We start from the raw sequence: 19,296 nt of genomic DNA on the forward strand, positions 1-19,296 counted from the left end.
TTTTACAGTGTTATTATTATGTAAATCATTCTCCTGGTTCTGCTCATCTGATTTTTCATCAGTTTATACAAGTCTTCAGAAATTGTTAATTTTTTATAACATAGATCTTTTTTTTAATAATGATAATAGCCTTTTTATATTTCAAAATGCATGCAAAGATAGTTTTCAACATTTACTCATCATGTTCCAAATTAACACTGATCTTATTAAGGAGGCAGGTAGGTGACACAGCGAATAGAAAATGACACTTAGAGAAAGGAAGACTTGGGTTCAAATTTACTTTTAGATACTGTGTAAGCCTAGTCAAGTCATTTTATCTCTGTTTGCTTCTTTCCTCATTTGTAGGGTGAGAATAAAGATAACACTAATTTCTCAGGGTTATTAGAAGGATCCAATGAAATGTTTGTAAAGCATTTTGAAAATGCTAAAAAAAAACTACTAGTTGTAGTTTTTGTTATTACTACATAAACTGTTCTATATCTGCTCACTTTATTCTGCATCATTTCATAAAAGTCTTTATATACTCTTTGAAATCATCTATTTCCTCACATTTTTAATAACACAGTACTCCAACACATTCATATGTTACAAATTATTCAATCATCCCTCCATTCATGACTATTCTGTTAGTTTCTAGATTTTTTTTTTGCCTTAACAAGAATTACTGTGAACATTTTTTTTTTTTAACATAAAGGACCTTTCCTTATTTCTTCGATCTTCTTTGGACATAGACCCAGCAGTGATAAATCTTGGTTAAATGGCCTGAAATGTTTAGTAACTTTTTCTGTATAATTCCAACCTGTTTTTCAGAATATCCATTCACAAGCCTACCAACAGTACATCAAAATGTGCCTGTTTTCTCACAGTCCCTCGGCAACACTTATAATTTTTCCTTTTTTTTATTATTTATTCCCATCTAAGGGGTGTGAGGTGGAATTTCAGAATTATTTTCATTTGCAGTTCTCTATTTAATAATGATTTGGGATACTTTTCCATATAGCTATTGATAGAGTGGGATTCTTTTATTAAGAATTGCCTGTTCATATTCTTAGACTATTTATCAGTTGGGGAATGGCTCTAATTCCTATAAATTTATATTGATTTTTCATATACTTCAAAATGAGGCCTTTATCGAAGAAACCCCAGCTTCCTATCCCATAGTTCTCTTTTTAACCTTATCTTTGTTGGAATGTTTATGCAAAACCTTTTACAAAATTTAGATGATGAAAATCATGAATTTTATCTTTTGTGATTCTCTCTATCCCTTCTTTATTCATTTACTTTTCACTTCTCCATAGATATGACTTTTTCTATATTTCTCTAATATGTTTATTATAGACCTGTTATAATTAAGATATGCACCTAATCTTTGTTTAAGGTGAGATGTGTTGATTTAAATCTAATTTCTTCTATATTGATGTCTAATGTTCTCAGCAGTTTTTGTCAGATAGTGAGACATTATCCCAGCTAGCATTTATTTGGTACTTTGTGGTTTGTAAAACACTCCACATCTATTATCATATTTGATCTTGATGACCTATGAAGTTTTATTATTATAATATCTATTTTTAATAGATGATGAAATTTAAGTAGCCACAAATTAAGTGACAAGTTCATGGTTATGTATCAGTCAGTATTTTTCAAACTCAAGATTTTACAATTCCAAGTTGATTGCTCAATCCATTTTTTCTCTAAGCTGCCTCAAGAAGTTAAGTTTTAAATTTTGGAGTAGGTTAAAAATCTGAGTGTTTTACTCTGATATTATGATCTTAGGAAGAAATATATTGATTGTAATAAAAAAGATTGCATCTATTGTGTTTGCCTGAGGTGATGTGACCATTTGATATTTAAAATTTCCAAAATCAAACTCATAAATTTTTCCTAGACATAAGTTTTAAATTCCAGCTTTCTTATCACCATCAATGGCACTGCCAGATTCCTGGTTCCTAAGATTCCAAACATGATAATTTAATTTTATCTAAATTATACTTCTCATTTTCTTGTTATTTGCTCTATCCCCTCAATCTTTGGCTTTTCCCTCCCACTTTTATAATTCCTATGATCTATGGATTAAATGAGTCTTCTCCATTTTCATATTCTTTCTACTATTCCAAGTTATTTTCCCCCAAAACCTCCTTTCTTTTTCCCAACTTCCCTATTTCTGTCAAAGGTACCACCATCCTTCTAATCTCATAAGCTTAGCAATGCACTAGACTCCCCACTCTCCCTCACCCCATGTAATAATCAATCAGTGGGCAAATCTTGCCATTTCTACCATCCCAGAACTCTCCCATCGGACCCTCCATTCATCTAACCACCACCTTAGTTCAAGCCTTCAGCACTTTGAACCTAGATTATCCCAACAGCTTCCTCCTCCTCAGTCTCTGACTCATCTTTCCCCCCATCAATCCACCCCACATGCTGCTGCCAGCGTAATTTTCCTTAAATACAGATGTGATCATGTGACTCCTCTTAGAAGAATGTTGAACTTCACCCAAACAGCTCTGGAGAGATACAGTGGCTATGAACAGGCTGTAACACATTTCAGATGAAAAATAATGTGGGAAAAGTTATATAATAAATATCATTAGATAGGTGTACAATCAGTAAAAAAAAAAAAATGGGGCCAGTCAGGTAGAGAGAGAAATGGATATGTCAAAGTGATAGCCATGCAAGGTTCAACAAAATTGAGAAAGGTCCTTTGGGCAGATTTATGGGAGGACATAGACAGGATGGGCAGGCATAGATAAATAGCTTGCATTTTTGGAGAAAATCTCCACATCAGTGAGGTCATAGGTCCACTGAAGTATGTGGAAATAAACCAATTAGAGCATTAGATGCCTCTTTCATTATGGGTGCATTTAGAATAAAATTAAAAATCTACATGTGTCTTATTAACCTTGTTATAATATTAGTATATTTGGGAAAGCCAATTACATATTGATTTTTTTAAACAGAAAGAAAACACTTCATAAGAACAGAAACATATATTAAACCGAAAGAAACTTGGCTCCATTTGTAGCCTTTCCCAAAAATGTGCAGATCCAGTTTTATAGTTGTCATCTCAGTGGCTCCATAAGAAGGAAAGAGAATTTTCAGGGGGTTTTTTTGTTCAACTATTAGCTATTAGAATGGCCCCTGGTGACTGTTCGGTATAATCAAGGCTTAATGAATTGGGTACTTTAATTATATTTAGCTTCTGCGAAAATTGCTATTAAAAAGGAGGACACACACGCTAATCAACCACCTAATCTCTGGTCAATACAGAGGAAGTCAATTGTGTGTTATAGGGCAGTAAGCTACTAGGGTTTTGAAAGCAGTAAGAGGCAAAGTCGAAAAATTACGATGAATGTAAGGTGATAGATAGTAGTGGTGATGAAATTAATGGGGGTAATAATTTCTCACCTTGGAGAACACTCTCTAATTTTATAGATAAGACCAATGAAATCCCTGGAAATCCTCAAACTGCCAAGGTTACTAGAGCTAGTAATAAAATACACATACCCCTTCATCTTAAAGCCCTTCTTCTCCATTCTTTACTTCTTTTGATATTCCCTGAAATACAGCTTTTTTCTGGAAGATGTCATATCTCTTAATATCCTCCTCAATCACTCTCTCCTATCTCCTGACACAGTGCCAGAAAGTGAAGGAGGAAGTAGCATATTCCTTGTTCCCCAGGGCCATTTTTAGACTATCTCTCACCACAATCATCTTTCTTCCTTCCTACCATATCCAGATCTTTATTCCTCCCATCTCCAGAGATCAAAGTCATTCTCCCTCATTCCCCAGTAAATTCAGTACTTGGAACCCAGTCTTCTTTCCCATCCTTTGGGATATCCTTTGATATCCTAAATACCTAGTTTCTCAATTTCTTTTACCTTCCCCCCCCATTTCAGTCTGCTCAAACTATCCAAAAGGGGGAATTATACCTTAAATTATCATCTTACAATTGAATTTTCTTCCAAATATCAATTTTTCTTCTTCTGGCTTTGCTCTCTACTCAATATAATTTCCCTTAGTTTTTAGTGGGTCTGTTTTACTTGTTAATATAGCACCAAGCAATAGCAGCACGTGGGCCCATATATGAATATGAAAAACTAGGATCCTCTCTTGAACATCAGCTTGAGCATCGATTTCTTCTATACTTTGCTAAAGAAAGTCAGGGGGAGACACTCTCTCTGTTCAAGTGATCTGGAGTGATTACTTCATTTAATAATTGAACCTACTTGTTATGGCAATTGTCAGCCAGCTGCTAATGCAATATGAGCCTTTTGGAAGGTAAACTGTGAAGGATTCTCAGCAGAAATCTTGAAACACAAAGACATCCTGTGAGTTAAATGGGCTGCATTAAAGTAGGAAAAGTTGGCTTCTCCTTGCTTTGAAAATCAAACCTGATGGCATTTTCACTGGCTCTCACACTTCAGTTTCTCTCTGGTCTTTTCCATTAGGCAAATCCCTCTGCTTCATTTGGATTTTTCATCTCCCCAAATGAGTGTTATTTAATACTTGGGTCTGAAGAACCGGCTGCCAGAAATCAGAAAGTATGAACTCTAATCCTGGCTATGCTTTTAAAGTCCCATGGGACTATGGGCAATCATTGAACATCTTTATGCCTCAGTTTCTTCATCTGTAAAATGAGGAGGTTGAAAGAATTAATCTTTAAGGTCAGCAGCTCTAACATTCAATGAATCTATAATTCTGTTTTCCTCCCATGAAATTAAATATTTCTTGAAGCAGGACAATATGTGTATTCCTGTACAGTGGATGGTAAATTATAATAAATTACTCTTCATGCTTTCTGTAGTCTGACCAAATTGGCCCTTTTTATTGGTCATTACTCATGACATTCCACCTCCCAGTTCTGTGTTTTTGTCCAGATTTCCTATGCCTGAAATGTATTCTCCCTTATGTTTACCTCTTAAAACACCTAATGCCTTCAAAGTTTAGTTCAAATGTTACCACCTACAAGAAGCTTTTTTCTTATTCCTTAAGTTATTGATTCCTTCATTGACAAAATAACTTTGTATTTATTTGCTATATATCTTGTATATACTTGCATATATTCATGCTATCTCCATTATATAAACTTTTTGAGTATAGGGACAGTTTTACCTCTCTCTTTGAATTCCTAGCATCTAGCCTAGGATCTGGCACATAGTAAGCACTTAATAACTTAGTTGAGGTACCGATTTATTTGTTACTCTCCTTTTCCTGGGGTAGGGATGTAATTAGACTGTGATATCCCTATGGGTATCAATTATTCAGGACGAAGGAGGTGAGATAGATCATAATTACAGAGCCAAGGATCCATTGTAGTCTAGAAGGGAACATCCATTAAAAGTCAAGAGTCTGCCCAAAAAGCATTTAGAAACTGAGATAACAGCACTGTTTTCTGGTCTATGAGGAAGTCACTGTCATCTGGCCCGAGAGAGAAACAGGGTAAACACCTTTGGGCAGAAGAGCCCACTAATAAGAGCTCGAACACCCTTAACTTGTAGCAAAAGTCAGTGAAATGTTAAATGAGAAGCACTTAAGAGAATCCAAAAGGGGATGGAGCCATTCCAAGCCAGAGGGCAAACAAGAGCTTATTGCTACATGTTGATGTGAGGACATATAATGGCACTGAGAAAATCATTTCAGGGCATTGACCAGCAATCCTGTTTGGGTGAAATCATCTGAAACAATGCTTTACACAGTATTAAAGGCTCTGCAGAGATTTGTCAAATGAGTGAATGAATAGACCTACTTGGCTGATACAGCCTCAGCTAATGTCATTTTAATTTACTTTGCATTCACTTAACTAGGTGTTAACTTCTACTTGCCTTCCTTTCCTCAACTGCAAAACGGAGGCAATAAAAGCAGCTACCTCACAGGGTTTTTTGTAAGGATCAAATGAGATAACACATAAGAATGAGATAACACATTGCATAATATCTGACACATAGTTAGGTGCTATATAAATACTAGCATCTGTTGTTATTTTCATTATCAACCTACTTCTCCTAATTAGAATGGAAGCTCTTAGAGGGCAGAGATCGTTTTTGTTTTAGACTTTGTACCCCTGGTGGCTAGCATAAAACCCATAACATAGGAGGCATTTAATAAATGATCAATGTATGAGGATAAAGTTATTATAAGTGACAATTATGTACAATAGTGATTTAAGGAGTACAAAATACTTCATATTCATTGAAGCTTCAGAAGAAAAATCTTTGGATGGTAATATTAGCTCCATTGTACAGATGAGGAAATTTAAGTTTCAAAGATATGAATTAACTTACAGCTTGGCAATGAAGGAGTGGGATTTGAATCTAATTATGTATGCTATACCCGATATAAACATGGTGGTTTCTATTCCCAGTATATAAGCTTCTTTCTAGTAAAAAGTTACATAATGAAATTTTAGCTCTGGAATGACTTTAGAGAGTATGTAGTCAAACTCCCTCCTTGTATAAGTGGGGAGACTGAGGCTCAAAGAACTGAAGTGATTTGGCCACAGTCATATGTATATGGTTTAGGTTCAATAACCACAACAGATTGCTTGGTTTGGGAAGGGGACCGAGAAAATGAGGATGGTGAAAGAAGTAATTCATTTTAGATCCCTCCTCTATTCTAATCAATATTAATCAACTTGATAGAATCATATCAAAGTTCTATATATAAAGCTCCAGAGTTGTGAGCTGTAGATTCTAAATTCACTTGCTTAATTATAGGAAGTTAACTAAAGGTCCTCCCCTCTTGGTTCGCCTTGTGATGATGACCAAGCCCAGTTTGGCCGAGGTGAGAATTACATGAAAAGCCCCTTGAAATATTTTTGTACCTCCAGACCAATCAATTATTCAATGAGAGCAGATGACTGTCTTATGACCACTTAGATCACTGACTGTGATAGCTTGTACCATTTCCTTCCCTCCAAATTAAGGAGAAGCCTGTCAATATTATGTGGAAATATTCCTTACATCACACAACTTGTGACCCTGTTGATACATTATTTTGCTTATTCAGTGGAATTATTCTGGATTTGATAGAGTTGTTCCAGAATGATTGGGCATTTCACCCTATAAAAAGATCTACTTCATTAGAGGGGTCCATGGACTCTTTAATAAAGTGCTATTGGCTCAGATTTCTGCCTTAGTTTCTCTTACTAAAGATGGGATAATTTTAATCTCCACAATGGAAGAAGCCTTATACTTAGCCAAGATGGGCTTTAGTCCTCAAAAGACTTGTTCTTGTAGCCCTCGGTGGGGGGTGGGGGGTTTGAACTGAAGTGGAAATAATGTGAAAGAAAAATCAGGACAGCTTTGAATGGGATGAGCAAGAAAATGCTTTGAGTCACATGTTATAACATCATAAATATGAAGCTGGAAAGACTCTTAGCAAGTATCTAATCCAAACCATTCATTTGTTGGGTGAAGAAAGTGAGACCCAGAGAAATTAAGTGACTTAACTTGTCTAAGATCATACATATAATTATAGAGGGATTTGGACCCAGTGCCTTCCACTGTCCACATTGCCTTCTCATGTCTATACTATGTATCTCTCAAAGATGACTTTTTTTGCAGGAAAGTGTCTTTAAGATTTCCTGGCATAGCAGGTGAGTGGACGAATGTGATAGGATCTTTCTGGTGCACACAGATTTCTCTGTGGAATCTTTTGTTCCATTACATATCTATTGCTTAAAGTTTTAAAGATTCACAAAGTTGAGGCTAATCAGCTAAAGGCACACAAGGTACCCAGAGATCTGAATGAAGGGATTTGACATCCCTGTTTTGGATGAAAACTAAGCAAATATTTGCTATGGTTTAGAATGTTTTAAAAAATCAAAATAAAGCTGTCAGGTCCAGTTTCACTAGATTGGTGAGAGGGAATTTTTTTTTTGCTTTTGGCAGAAATAAAAAGATGTTTAAAGAGTTTTTATTGGAGAGAAAAAACCCATGTAAAGAGAATGAATCTGATTTAAGAGAAACTTAAATAAATGAACACAGCTGTTTCAGGAGGTACAAAATCAACTTCTTGAGGGAATGACTTTTTCCTTTATGATGTTCAGAAGGACAGGAAGAAAAATCCCACATGAGATGGTATTTGCTATTTTTATCACACTCATCCTGTACTTGACCAGCAAGATTGCTATAATCTTATACTTAGTTGGTTTGTGGGTTTGGTTTTTAAAAATTTCTCATTTTTCTCCCAGTCTTGTTCACCTGGGGAAGCTAAGATTTACTATTGGAGAGAATAAGAGGTGATTTGAGGGATACTGAAGTTTCCAGTAAACATTTTCAGTGATAGTAATAGCTACAGGCAATTTCTGGATCAACTAATTGAATTTTAGTGGACTCTTTTCTCTAACTTACAAGAATCATTTTCAGGAGAATGGAACAAAGAATGGGGACCCTTCCCTGACCTTATTCTGAAAACCACTTCTGTCCACAGTATTAAATTCCCTTTGGATCTTAGACAAAACTAAATGGAACCACTTATGTTACTAAGAGAAGCCTTCATTCTGTAGATATACCAAGAGTATCCTCATTCTTGAAGGATGTAAACTTTTTTTATTAAAGCTTTTTATTTTCAAACTATATGCATAGATAATTTTCATCATTCACTCTTGCTAAATCTTGTGTTCCAAATTTTTTCATCATTTCCCCTTACTCTCTTCCCAGACGGCAAGTAATTTAATATATGTTAAATACATACAATTCTTCTATACATATTTCCACAATTATCATTATCATGCTGCACAAGAAAAATCAGATGAAAAAAAGAAAAAATGAGAAAGAAAACAAAATGCAAGCAAAAAATTTAAAAAAGAGTGAAAATACAATGTTGTGGTCCATACTCAGTCCCCACAGCCTTCTCTCTGGGTACAGATGGCTCTCTTTATCATAAGATCTCGCTTGTGAGATCATCTGTCAGAATTGATCATCATATGATCTTGCTTTTGCCGTGTACAATGTTCTCCTGGTTCTAATCATTTCACATAAGTCTTTCCAGGCCTCTCTGAAATCATCCTGCTGGTCGTTTTTTACAGAACAATAATATTCCATTAACATATAACAAAATTTATTCAGCCATTCTCCAACTAACGGGAATCCACTCAGTTTCCAGTTTCTGCCACAAACATTTTTGCACATGTGGGCCCCTTTTCCTTCTTTAGGATTTCTTTGGGATATAAGCCCAGTAGAAATCCTGCTGGGTCAAAGGGTGTGCCCAGTTTCATAACTGTTTGAGCATAGTTTCAGATTGCTCTCCAGAATGGTTGGATTCATTTACAGTTCCACCAACAATGTATCAGTGTCCCAATTTCCCCACACCCCTTCCAACATTCGTCATTATCTTTTCCTGTCATCTTAGCCAATCTGAGAGGTGTGTAGTAGTATCTCAGAGTTGTCTTAATTTGTATTTCTCTGATCAATAATGATTTAGAGCATTTTTTCATATGACTAGAAATGGTTTTCATTTCATCTGAAAATTGTCTGTTCATATTCTTTGTCCATTTATCAACTGAAGAATGGCTTGAATTCTTATAAATTTGAATCAGTTCTCTATATATTTTTGAAATGAGGCCTTTATTAGAACACTTGGATGCAAAAATTTCCTCCCAGTTTATTGCTTCCCTTCTAATTTTGTCTGCATTGACTTTGTTTATATAAAACTTTTTAACTTAATATAATCAAACTTTTCCATTTTGCATTCCATTACATATCCCAGTTCTTCTTTGGCAACAAATTCCTTCCTTTGAAGGATGTGGACTTTTGGGGGCATCAGTTACTTGCACTTTACTCCCACCACCCCTTCCTGCCAATGTCCTTTTCTGCATCTCTGCATCTCAACTAGAATCTACTTGACAGGAGAGGATTGTGGAAGTCATTCCTATTTTCTTAAGGGAAGATAAAGGAGGTAGTTTTGGGGTTTCACAGAAGAATTGCTCATAGATCTAGAGATGGAAGAGCCTTTCAGTTCAAACTCTCTCGTTTTACAGATGAAAAAACGAAGGCTCAATGAGTTTAGAGACTAGCTTAAGCTCTAACCTCCAAGATTTTCAGGGCACTGTTTAGAGCCAGAATGCTGGGCTCAGCACTGCCCTAATAAAGTAAATAGTTCAGTGTGAAAGGGAATTTGGGTCCTTCTTCTGCTTTCTGAATTGCTCCTCCCCCTTCACTCTTGTCCTTTCTGAAAAATCAAGGGATGGGGACATTCTTAGATCATTTTGCCTTTAGAAGGATTGTGGCAATCTTTGAGGATATGATCAATCATCTCTGCAGTGTTAAGTGAAAGCCATCAGGACCCTAATTTCTCAATGTAGTCTTTCCTCCCCACTTCCCCATTCACCTCAAGCCCTGAAGTACAGTAAAGCCATTTTAATCTTCTTTTAGGCTTCAAACACACAAAAAGGAAATTTTCTTTCAAAGAACAAGGTAGAAAAGTTAACATGTGGTCCAGAGAGCAATTCCAATCTTCTGGAATCTCTAGAGAGAACTTTTCTGCAGAAGAAACTAATGGAATTGACTTGAGGTTCATTCTGGGGAAATCTCATCCTTTATGACCATAGTGAAGATAAACATGTATTCTCCCTGTGTTGCAGTTGGTGCTGTCCCTACTGACTGAAGAACACATGTTAAATGATGTTACTCTCATTGAAGACCAGATAATTATAGAAATTTGACCATTTGGTCCAGACCAGGTGTTTTTAACCTGAAGTCATTGAATTTAAAAAAAATGTTTTGATAACTGTTTATCACTGTAACAAGTTTCTTTAGTAATCCTATGTATTTTATTGTAGATATTTTAAAAGTGTTTTGAGAAAGGGCCCACAGATTACCAAAAGATTAAGAACTCTTGGTCTGAAGGTTTGCCAGAACAAGACTTTGCCCAAGAATAAATCCTTTATGAAATGAAAAATGTATAGGTAGACCATACAGAGTCAGAAAGACATGAATTCAGATTTAGCCTAAGACATATAGTTGTCAACCTCATTTTTTCCATCTGTTAAATGTTGACAATATACTTTGTGTGTAATATAGAATTGTGTCTATCCCCCATCACTGTTGTGAGGTTCAAATGTGGTAATATTTGCCAAGTGCTTTTTAAATTTTAATGCACTGTAATATGCTTATTGTTATTGTTATTATCTATTTCACAACTACATTCAGGATGTACTAGCTCACCTTACATACCCATTTCCACTTCAGGAGGCCATTCAGATACCTTCCAGATTTACTCAGCTGATGATACTGGATGAGATAACAGCCATGAATATCTATCTCCCCAGCCACATAAGACTGTTGTAGCCATTGTCAAAAAATAATAATAGTAGCTAATATTCTTGGGTTTTATTCTTTACACATATTAGGTCACTGAATTCTCACAACAGCCCCAGAAGATAGGTACTATTATTATCACTATTCTACAGTTGAGGAGATTGAGGAAAACATAAATTAAGTGACTTGTCCAAGGTCACATAACTAGTGTCTGAAACTTGATCTGAATTCAATTCTTTCTGGCTCCAAGTTCCAAGCTTTATCCAGTCTACCACAGAGTCACCACCTTGGATTAGGTAGTTCTACTTCTACAACATTCCTCGTAGCTATTCATTTTCTTATTATTCATAGGACCACCACCCAGGATTATATCTACTCTTACCTGAACCATAATCTAGTTAATAGTCTTCTGTCTCCCTACTATGGGTCCCCCCACTCTGCTCCATCCTCCATACAACTGCCATAGCAATGTTCCTAAAACAAAATCTGACTGGGTCATTCCCCTGCTCTACAAGCTCCCATCATTCTCTGTTACCTCCAGGATTAAATACAAATTTCTTTGGCAGTTAAAGTTTAGTTATCCAGGCTTATTCACTTCATATACTCTACATTCTAGCCCAAATGATCTTTCTTATGTTCCCAAAATACCTCCATCCATCTTATTTCTGTCTCCATGCCCTGAAAGCATTGCCTATTCCCTGTGCTTTCTTTAAAGCTCCACTAAAGTACCAATTTCTCCATGAAACCTTTCACTGATGAATTGATACAAATCTCCTGTGTTCCAGGATTTCTCATAATTATATTTTCCTTAAGGTACAAAAAACATCAGTTACATTCATAGAATTCAACTTGGTCATTCTCCAGTCCCCAATATAACTTTTAACGGGAGTTTTGTCCTAATTTTTTGTGTGCCAGGTGCTGAAAGACTAACAAGACCTAGATAAATCCTCAAACTCATTGAGTTTTATGTCTAAAAGGAAAAAAAAATAACATTTATATCGTACCTTCCAAATAGCACCAATGCGATTTAATGAGAGTATTAATATCCTCATTTTAAAGGAAAAAAAATGAGATTTACAAATTTTAAGTGACTGACCTAAGGTCATACAACTATTAAACAGCATAACTGAGACTCAAAGTGGGATTAAGTTATTACCCCCTCTGTGCATCTGAAGAAGGGTAGAATTGGGAGGAGTGAAGGGGCTGAGGAGATGAAATATGCTAAATACTAGAAAACCCGTTGGTCAGCTCTGTGATGTTGGAGAAGTCTCTTTATAAAAAGAGCCTCAGTATGTGAAAAATCTGGGACACTGATATATTGTTGGTGGAGTTGTGAAATGATCCAACCATTCTGGAGAGCAATTTGGAACTATGCCCAAAGGGCTATAAATCTGTGTATACCCTTTGATCCAGTAGTGTCTCTACTGGGTCTGTATCCTTAAGGGAAAAGGACCCACATGTGGCAGCCCTTTTTGTTGTGGCAAGGAACTGGAAACTATGTGGATGCTCATCAGCTCTGAGAATGGATGGATAAGTTACGGTATATGAGTGTTATGGAATAGTATTGTTCTGTAAGAAATGATCAGCAGGATGATTTCAAGGAGGCCTGGAGAGACTTATGAACTAATGCTGAGTGAAATGATTAGAACCAGGAGATCATTGTACATGGCAACAACAAGATTACACAAAAATCAATTCTGATGGACATGGCTCTTTTCAACAATGAGATGATTCAAATCAATTTCAATTGTTCATTGATGAAGAGAATCAGCTACATCCAGAGAAAGAACACTGGGGAATTCATTCTTTCTGTTAATGTTTGTTTGCATTTTGTTTTCTTCCTCAAGTTTTGTTTTCTAGATCTTATTTTTCTTGTGCAGCAAGATAACTGTATAAATGTCTACATATATTGGATTTAACACATTTTAACATATTTAACATGTATTGGACTACCTGCCATCTGAGAGAGGAGGTGGAGGGAAAGAGGGAAAACTAGGAACAGAAAGTTTTGCAAGGGTCAATGTTAAATAATTACCCATGCGTATGTTTTATAAATAAAAAGCTTTAATAAAATTTTAAAAAAATTAAAAAGTAAAAAAAAAAAAAAGAAACCATCAGCAGGATGATTTCAGAGAGACCTAGAGAGACTTATGCGAACTGATCCTAAGTAAAGTGAGTAGAAACAAGACAGCATTGTACACAGCAACAAGATTATGTGATGATGGATTGGCTCTTTTCAACAATGAGGCAATTCAGGCCAATTTCAGTAGACTTGTGATGGAGAGAGCCATCTGCATCAAGAGAGAGGACTGGGGGGGGAGCGAGGGGGGAGAGGAGAGACTGAGTGTGAATCACAACATTATATTTTCATCTTTTTGTTGGTGTTTGCTTGCTTTTTTTCCTTTCTCATTTTTCCCCTTTTTGATCTGATTTTTCTTCTGCAACATGATAAATGTGGAAACATATATAAAAGAATTGAACATGTTTAACATAAATTGGATTACTTGCTATCTAGAGGTTGGGGGTGGAGGGAATGAAGAGAGAAAAATTTGGAACACAAGCTTTTGCAATGGTGAATGCTGAAAACTATCTTTGCATGTATTTTGAAAATAAAAACCTATTGCTTAAATTTAGGAGAAATTCACATGCTGGGAACATGGCTGACATCAAGTGGATTGCCTTTCCTAAGAGTTTCATTTCCTGATGTGTCTCAGCTGAGATTTCTTGGCCACTAAAATGTCTCCCACAAAGTTTCAAGCTTTGTTATCCCTCTGGTTAGGCACTTAAAAGGTTCAGCCTTCTATAGCAAACTTTTTATCAAAAGCCTACTAGATAAGCTGAGCACTGTCCTAGGTACTGGGGAGACAGGCAAAACCAGAACTCAATGAGGGTGGGAAACACTATGTACGTTGATATGCAAATGCTAAATATACAAAGAGTTAATATGAGGAAGGGCAGGGAGAAGGACTCAAGCCATATGTGACCCCTTTAGTCTCTGGTATTTTGAAATGGATGGGGCTTGTGTGTAATTAAATTGTCTTGGTTTTCATTACAATCCCTGGTCCTCTTTTTAATTGCTTCACAAGTTTGGGAAAGAACTCCTTTGCTCATTGATCTGGAATCTTTGATCTGATTAATAGCAGTTGAAAGAAAATAGCTCTGTGCCCACGTGCCTGTATATAAGAATCTCATTAAACTATGCTGACTTTATCACATTTTCTGATAAACACTTTACCTTGTCATCCAATTTCCGTGCATTGAATGCCAGTTCGACATAGTCATCATTACCAGAAAGCTCCTCAGCAATCACCTAGGTGGAAAAAGCACATGTAAGCTCTGTTCTGTACCAAGGTAGAACATAGAAATATAACAAAATGACTGAGCGTTTTCCTGTTTACAAAGCACTTAATATAGATTGCATCTGACTATCACAACTCTTTGGGGCAGGTGCTAAGGTACTCATTTTATTGATGAAGAAATTGAGACCGAGAAACAGCAACTGACTTGGCCAAAGCTATTCAGTTAATCAGTGGCAGAGACTGAATCTAATCTCCATCTTTTCTGACTCCAGGTCTAGGGTTCTTTATCAAAATGGCTCTTTATTACCACCACTCATGGGAAATGGGCAGTGACCAATTGGCTATCTCACAAAAAAAAAAAAAAGATTTCAAGTGTTTGAGGGCATATTCAAGAATTCATTGTTTCCCGCCCCATAAATGCAGTATAGAAGAGTAGAGAATGAGCTTAAACTGCCACAGGAAGAGTCTGGGTGAGAAATTAGGAAGAGTATTTTTATTTTAAGGGTGAATGAGTCAAATAAAATCAATGAGCATTTATGAAGTACTTATATGCCAAATACTGGGAATGAAAAGTCAAGCAGAGAGAAAGAAGGTCCCTGTCTTCAAGAAGCTTAGAGAGGGAAGGGAGAGGTTAGAGAGGGGAGATCTACACAAGGAGCATGGTAAGGAAAGTCAGGAGAGTCAAAAGTACAGCCTCAAGACAAAAGAAAACATGGCATTTCTGGCTATCTTGTTCCAGATAAGATGTTCCAGAAAAGACTAGGCCTTAGGGCTATGCAAAGGACCAGCAGGCCAGAGGGCACAAGAAAAGTTGTTTCTGTTGGTTATTATAAGGTTTTCTGTGTTTTTGTTTTTATTTTACAAATGCATATTTTTTTAATCATGGAAAATTCTACTACTCATGGTGACTAGGTATTTATTTCATTATTCAAGTTACATGTGCTTCCAGTAAGATTATACCTTCTCTAATGGACAGAAATGCAGACAAAATGTCTTGTCCAAGGCACATAAATAAACTGTCCCTGCTCTACCAAACTCTAGCAATGAGACACTAAGTTGTGTGGTATAAAGGTCATTGACTGGAGTTAGAGATTTGGGGTTCAAATCCTTCCTCTGGCACTCTCTGAGGGAAATAGTTTCTAATGGGGGGGAACCATATTTGACCTTGTTTGTTCTTAGGCAATCACTCTCTGTGGGCATCAATTCCTCCATCTATAATATATGAGATTGGGCTTCCAAAGTCTCTTTTATATCTAGAATCCTATGATTCCTTCCTGATACATCTTTTCATATAATTCAGGAGAAATACCCTTGATATGATGTCTCAGCACAATCAGATAAGACCCCAAATCGAACAGACAATGGCATTCAAAGCAATGGTTGGAAACCAACTGCCAGGCTCTTGTTCCTCTTCTCTAACTTAGTTCATATTTATAAGTAATGCTTCATCCACAGGAAAAAAAAATGGAAGCTATCATCTAGTTAGTTTTGTTCTAGGGTCTAATTCAATCTATTTTCTCCGAGTTTAACTCTTCCATTTTGAATTATGCCCATCTGTTACATATTGCCCATGGCAGAGTACCAGGAAACTAAAGAGTTAAGTTTGGGCTAGGAGTCAAGCTAAACAGGTGAGTAATAGAAAAGAGTGGGAATCTGTGAGCTTCCCCATATTCATGTACCAAGCTGTTCTATGTTTAGGTTGTATTTTCTCTTCAAGTATAGTTTGTATAAAGCCCATGTGGCCAGGAATCAATTTCTTCATCTATAATATAGGATTATAATTTATTCTATTTTTCTGATTTCTGGTGCATTGTTCTAAGGAAGTTGCCTATTTTTGGCATCCTAACTGTTGGGAACGTACAAGCACATGTTTATATCATTAGAATAAGCAAGGACAAATTCAAGTCCTCTTTCTGATATGTATTGACTACATGACCTTGAGAAAGTGCCAAACTCTCAGTGATCCAAGGTAACTGTCTCTGACTGTAGGAGCCACTGTAGGTGGAAGATACACTTTGAGTGCTATATGTAGCTATACGTAGCCACATGTAACCACAGCTTTGTACCTAAATAATAACAATAATATACTCATGTGTAAATTTTTCAGAGACCTCACTGCAGGAGTGCAACTTATATTCAGGACCAGCCAAAGTTAGCCCAGTATGATATTTTTCACTACCACTCTTTGCTTCTGCTAGTAACTGTAAAAAGGCCTTTGGTGGGAGAAGATTTGGAAGCTACCAAGTTGAGGTTTTAAGCAGTGTAGGGGATAAAAAGATGCTAAACTCTAAATCCTAACCAATTGCTTTTGGAGTGTTGGCTTAATATAGTCACTAAGCCAATACGGTTCACAACATCTTTAAAGGCAGCAAAAATTTTAGAAGGTCACTTGATTGTTAGCAACAGCAGAGAATGGGTCTAGTCTACCATCTAGAATTCTTTCCTTTTAAATGTTGAAGCAAATAGGACAGGCATTTCTTATGAGACAGGTACTTTCCATTCACCCCGCTGGGAGCAGTTCTGAATTTCCATTTAAACAAAAACAAAAGTGGACAGGATTTTCATCGTGGATCAATCACTTTCAAGTTCAAAGTGGAAGTTCAAAGCTGCTCAGGAGTAGACTTCTGGAAATTGGGATCATTCTAGACTTTTTCCCCACTTTGTCCTTATCTGCAAAGTCATTGGTTGGAATGATTCTCTAACATGTTTAAAAGCTGATTCCCTATGAAATAAAAAAAAAAAAACAAACAACCCCATCTGTATTTCAAAATTATGCCAAACTTTCAGATTAAAGCAGAATATTGAAGAGTTGGACCTAACGCCTACATAGTAGGCGTTATTTTTGAAAGTCTTCATTAGAAAGTCATCAAGGAAATCATTAGCAATCCAACATAGCCAAATCAAGGACCAGTAATTGAGGTTCTCTCCATGATTCAGTGTCAAGACACATAGTAGTACTAAAAGCCTCCGCATGTTTGGTACATTTAAGATAATTATCCTTTGTAGACCAAAATAGTGGAAATCTGGATCTTTGAAATTGATAGCTAACTCCAAATCTTCAGTTTACTTAGGATTTGATATTCTCTCTCAATAAATCTTCTATCAAATCTATTAACAATTAGAAGGACTAGGTGAAGTCTGACTGATCTGCCTTTTTTGTTCTTTCTCTACATCTTCCTACATTGTGATGTTGGCACCTAAGTTTTGTTGGCAGGAGAGAGGAAGCAGAAACAAAAGGTAACTGAGTGAGCCATAGCAAACCACAGTTAACTCCAAATGTGTCCTTTATTCTCCTGCCTCCGATTTATTCTAACCATCTCATCGGGGACATTGATCTCATTCAGATGGAAACTTACCGTTATGGAAGATTTTCCTGCAGTGTTTCCATGCTTCAGTAAGGATTTGGACAGCTTCCTCTGTGAAACGATCTGTATAGACAAAGGGGAAACATTCACTGCATGATGGCGGCTCTGAGTTTTAGTCTGATCTCTAGAATGCTTTATTTTGTCATCAATCTAAAGCTACAATAAAATCGTGTCAGTTCTCCATAATCAGTTCTCTCTTTATCTTTGGGCATTTCACAAACACACATCACTCTCTGCTTCCTTGATCCCTTCCCTCTCGTTAATTGGGAAGCAAAGATGTTTTACAGATTAATCGAATTAAGTTAAATTGGGTCAATGGAGAGGAAAAAAACAAGGTACAGCTTCAGACTTCTGTAACCCGCCTCAGGCTCCCAGTAGAAAAAGCCACTTATAGATCTTTAGACTAGATTAATCAATCAATAAGCATTTTAAAAAATGCTTCCACTATTTGCTAAGTACAATGGATAAAAAAAGACAAAAGTATAAGTCTGTCCTCAGGGAGTTAACACTCTGTCAGGGGAAGGCCTGAAAAACTGTACATTTTCATAGTGAGAATGCACCTTTGAGAAGAAGAGGCAATGGGTAGGGGGAGGAGACGGAATGTAAGACCTAAAAATGAAGCTATTGTATTTGTCACCTGTACGAATCTATTTTTGAAAGTCTTCATTAGAAAGTCATCAAGGAAATCATTAGCAATCCAACATAGCCAAATCAAGGACCAGTAATTGAGGTTCTCTCCATGATTCAGTGTCAAGACACAAAACAAGAACAGAATTGAGTGCCATCCATGAAGCTATTATTAGCGTAAGCTCCTCTCCTCCTCTCTCCACCCCTTATTTTGTGACAAAAAGTTTAGTCAAGCATTAAGGTGCTAATGGATGCATTCCATATAATGCCCAAAGCCAAATAACTTCCTAAGAATCTGGTTGAAATCAGGTGCTTAGATCAAGAGAACAAAAACTCCCATTATTCCCAGAAAGAGAGATTCATCCTCAAAGATGAGTGAATCACACCTGCTCCAGTTAATAGACATAGTGATTTCAAAATGCTTCCTAACTTTGTCTGTTAGCAGGACTCTGTACCAAGAGTATATTATTCAGCACTGTGAATATTCATCTCCTGGTTTGATAGATCTGAGCTCAAAGTCTGTCTCTGACAGTGACTGTAAGCTATGGGACAATGGTCAAGATTCTTCACTATTCTGGGTCTTGATTTCATTGGCAAAATGATGGGAGAGGACTAGATCAGAAGTGTCAAACTCAAATAGAAAGAGGGGCTTTGTAGTGATTTGTTTAGTTGGTTCAGTCATGTCTAATTCTTTGTGACTTTTTTGGGGGGGAAGAGTTCTTGGCAAAGGTATTTGAGAAGTTTGTT

General features: G+C 36.4%; 1 protein-coding gene across 1 annotated transcript in view; it reads right to left on the reverse strand.

Moving 5' to 3' along the window:
• CPNE4 (copine 4) overlaps window positions 1-19,296 on the reverse strand; it is a 428,237-nt gene that overhangs the window by 102,169 nt on the left and 306,772 nt on the right. Inside the window, exons 4-5 of the mRNA XM_051963712.1 lie at window positions 17,914-17,985; window positions 14,494-14,568 (exon numbers count right to left, since the gene is read on the reverse strand). Coding sequence (XP_051819672.1) covers window positions 14,494-14,568; window positions 17,914-17,985 — 147 coding nt within the window. The remainder of the gene's footprint in view (window positions 1-14,493; window positions 14,569-17,913; window positions 17,986-19,296) is intronic.

This window comes from Antechinus flavipes, chromosome 5 (genome assembly GCF_016432865.1).
Source record: "Antechinus flavipes isolate AdamAnt ecotype Samford, QLD, Australia chromosome 5, AdamAnt_v2, whole genome shotgun sequence".
NCBI lineage: Eukaryota > Metazoa > Chordata > Mammalia > Dasyuromorphia > Dasyuridae > Antechinus > Antechinus flavipes.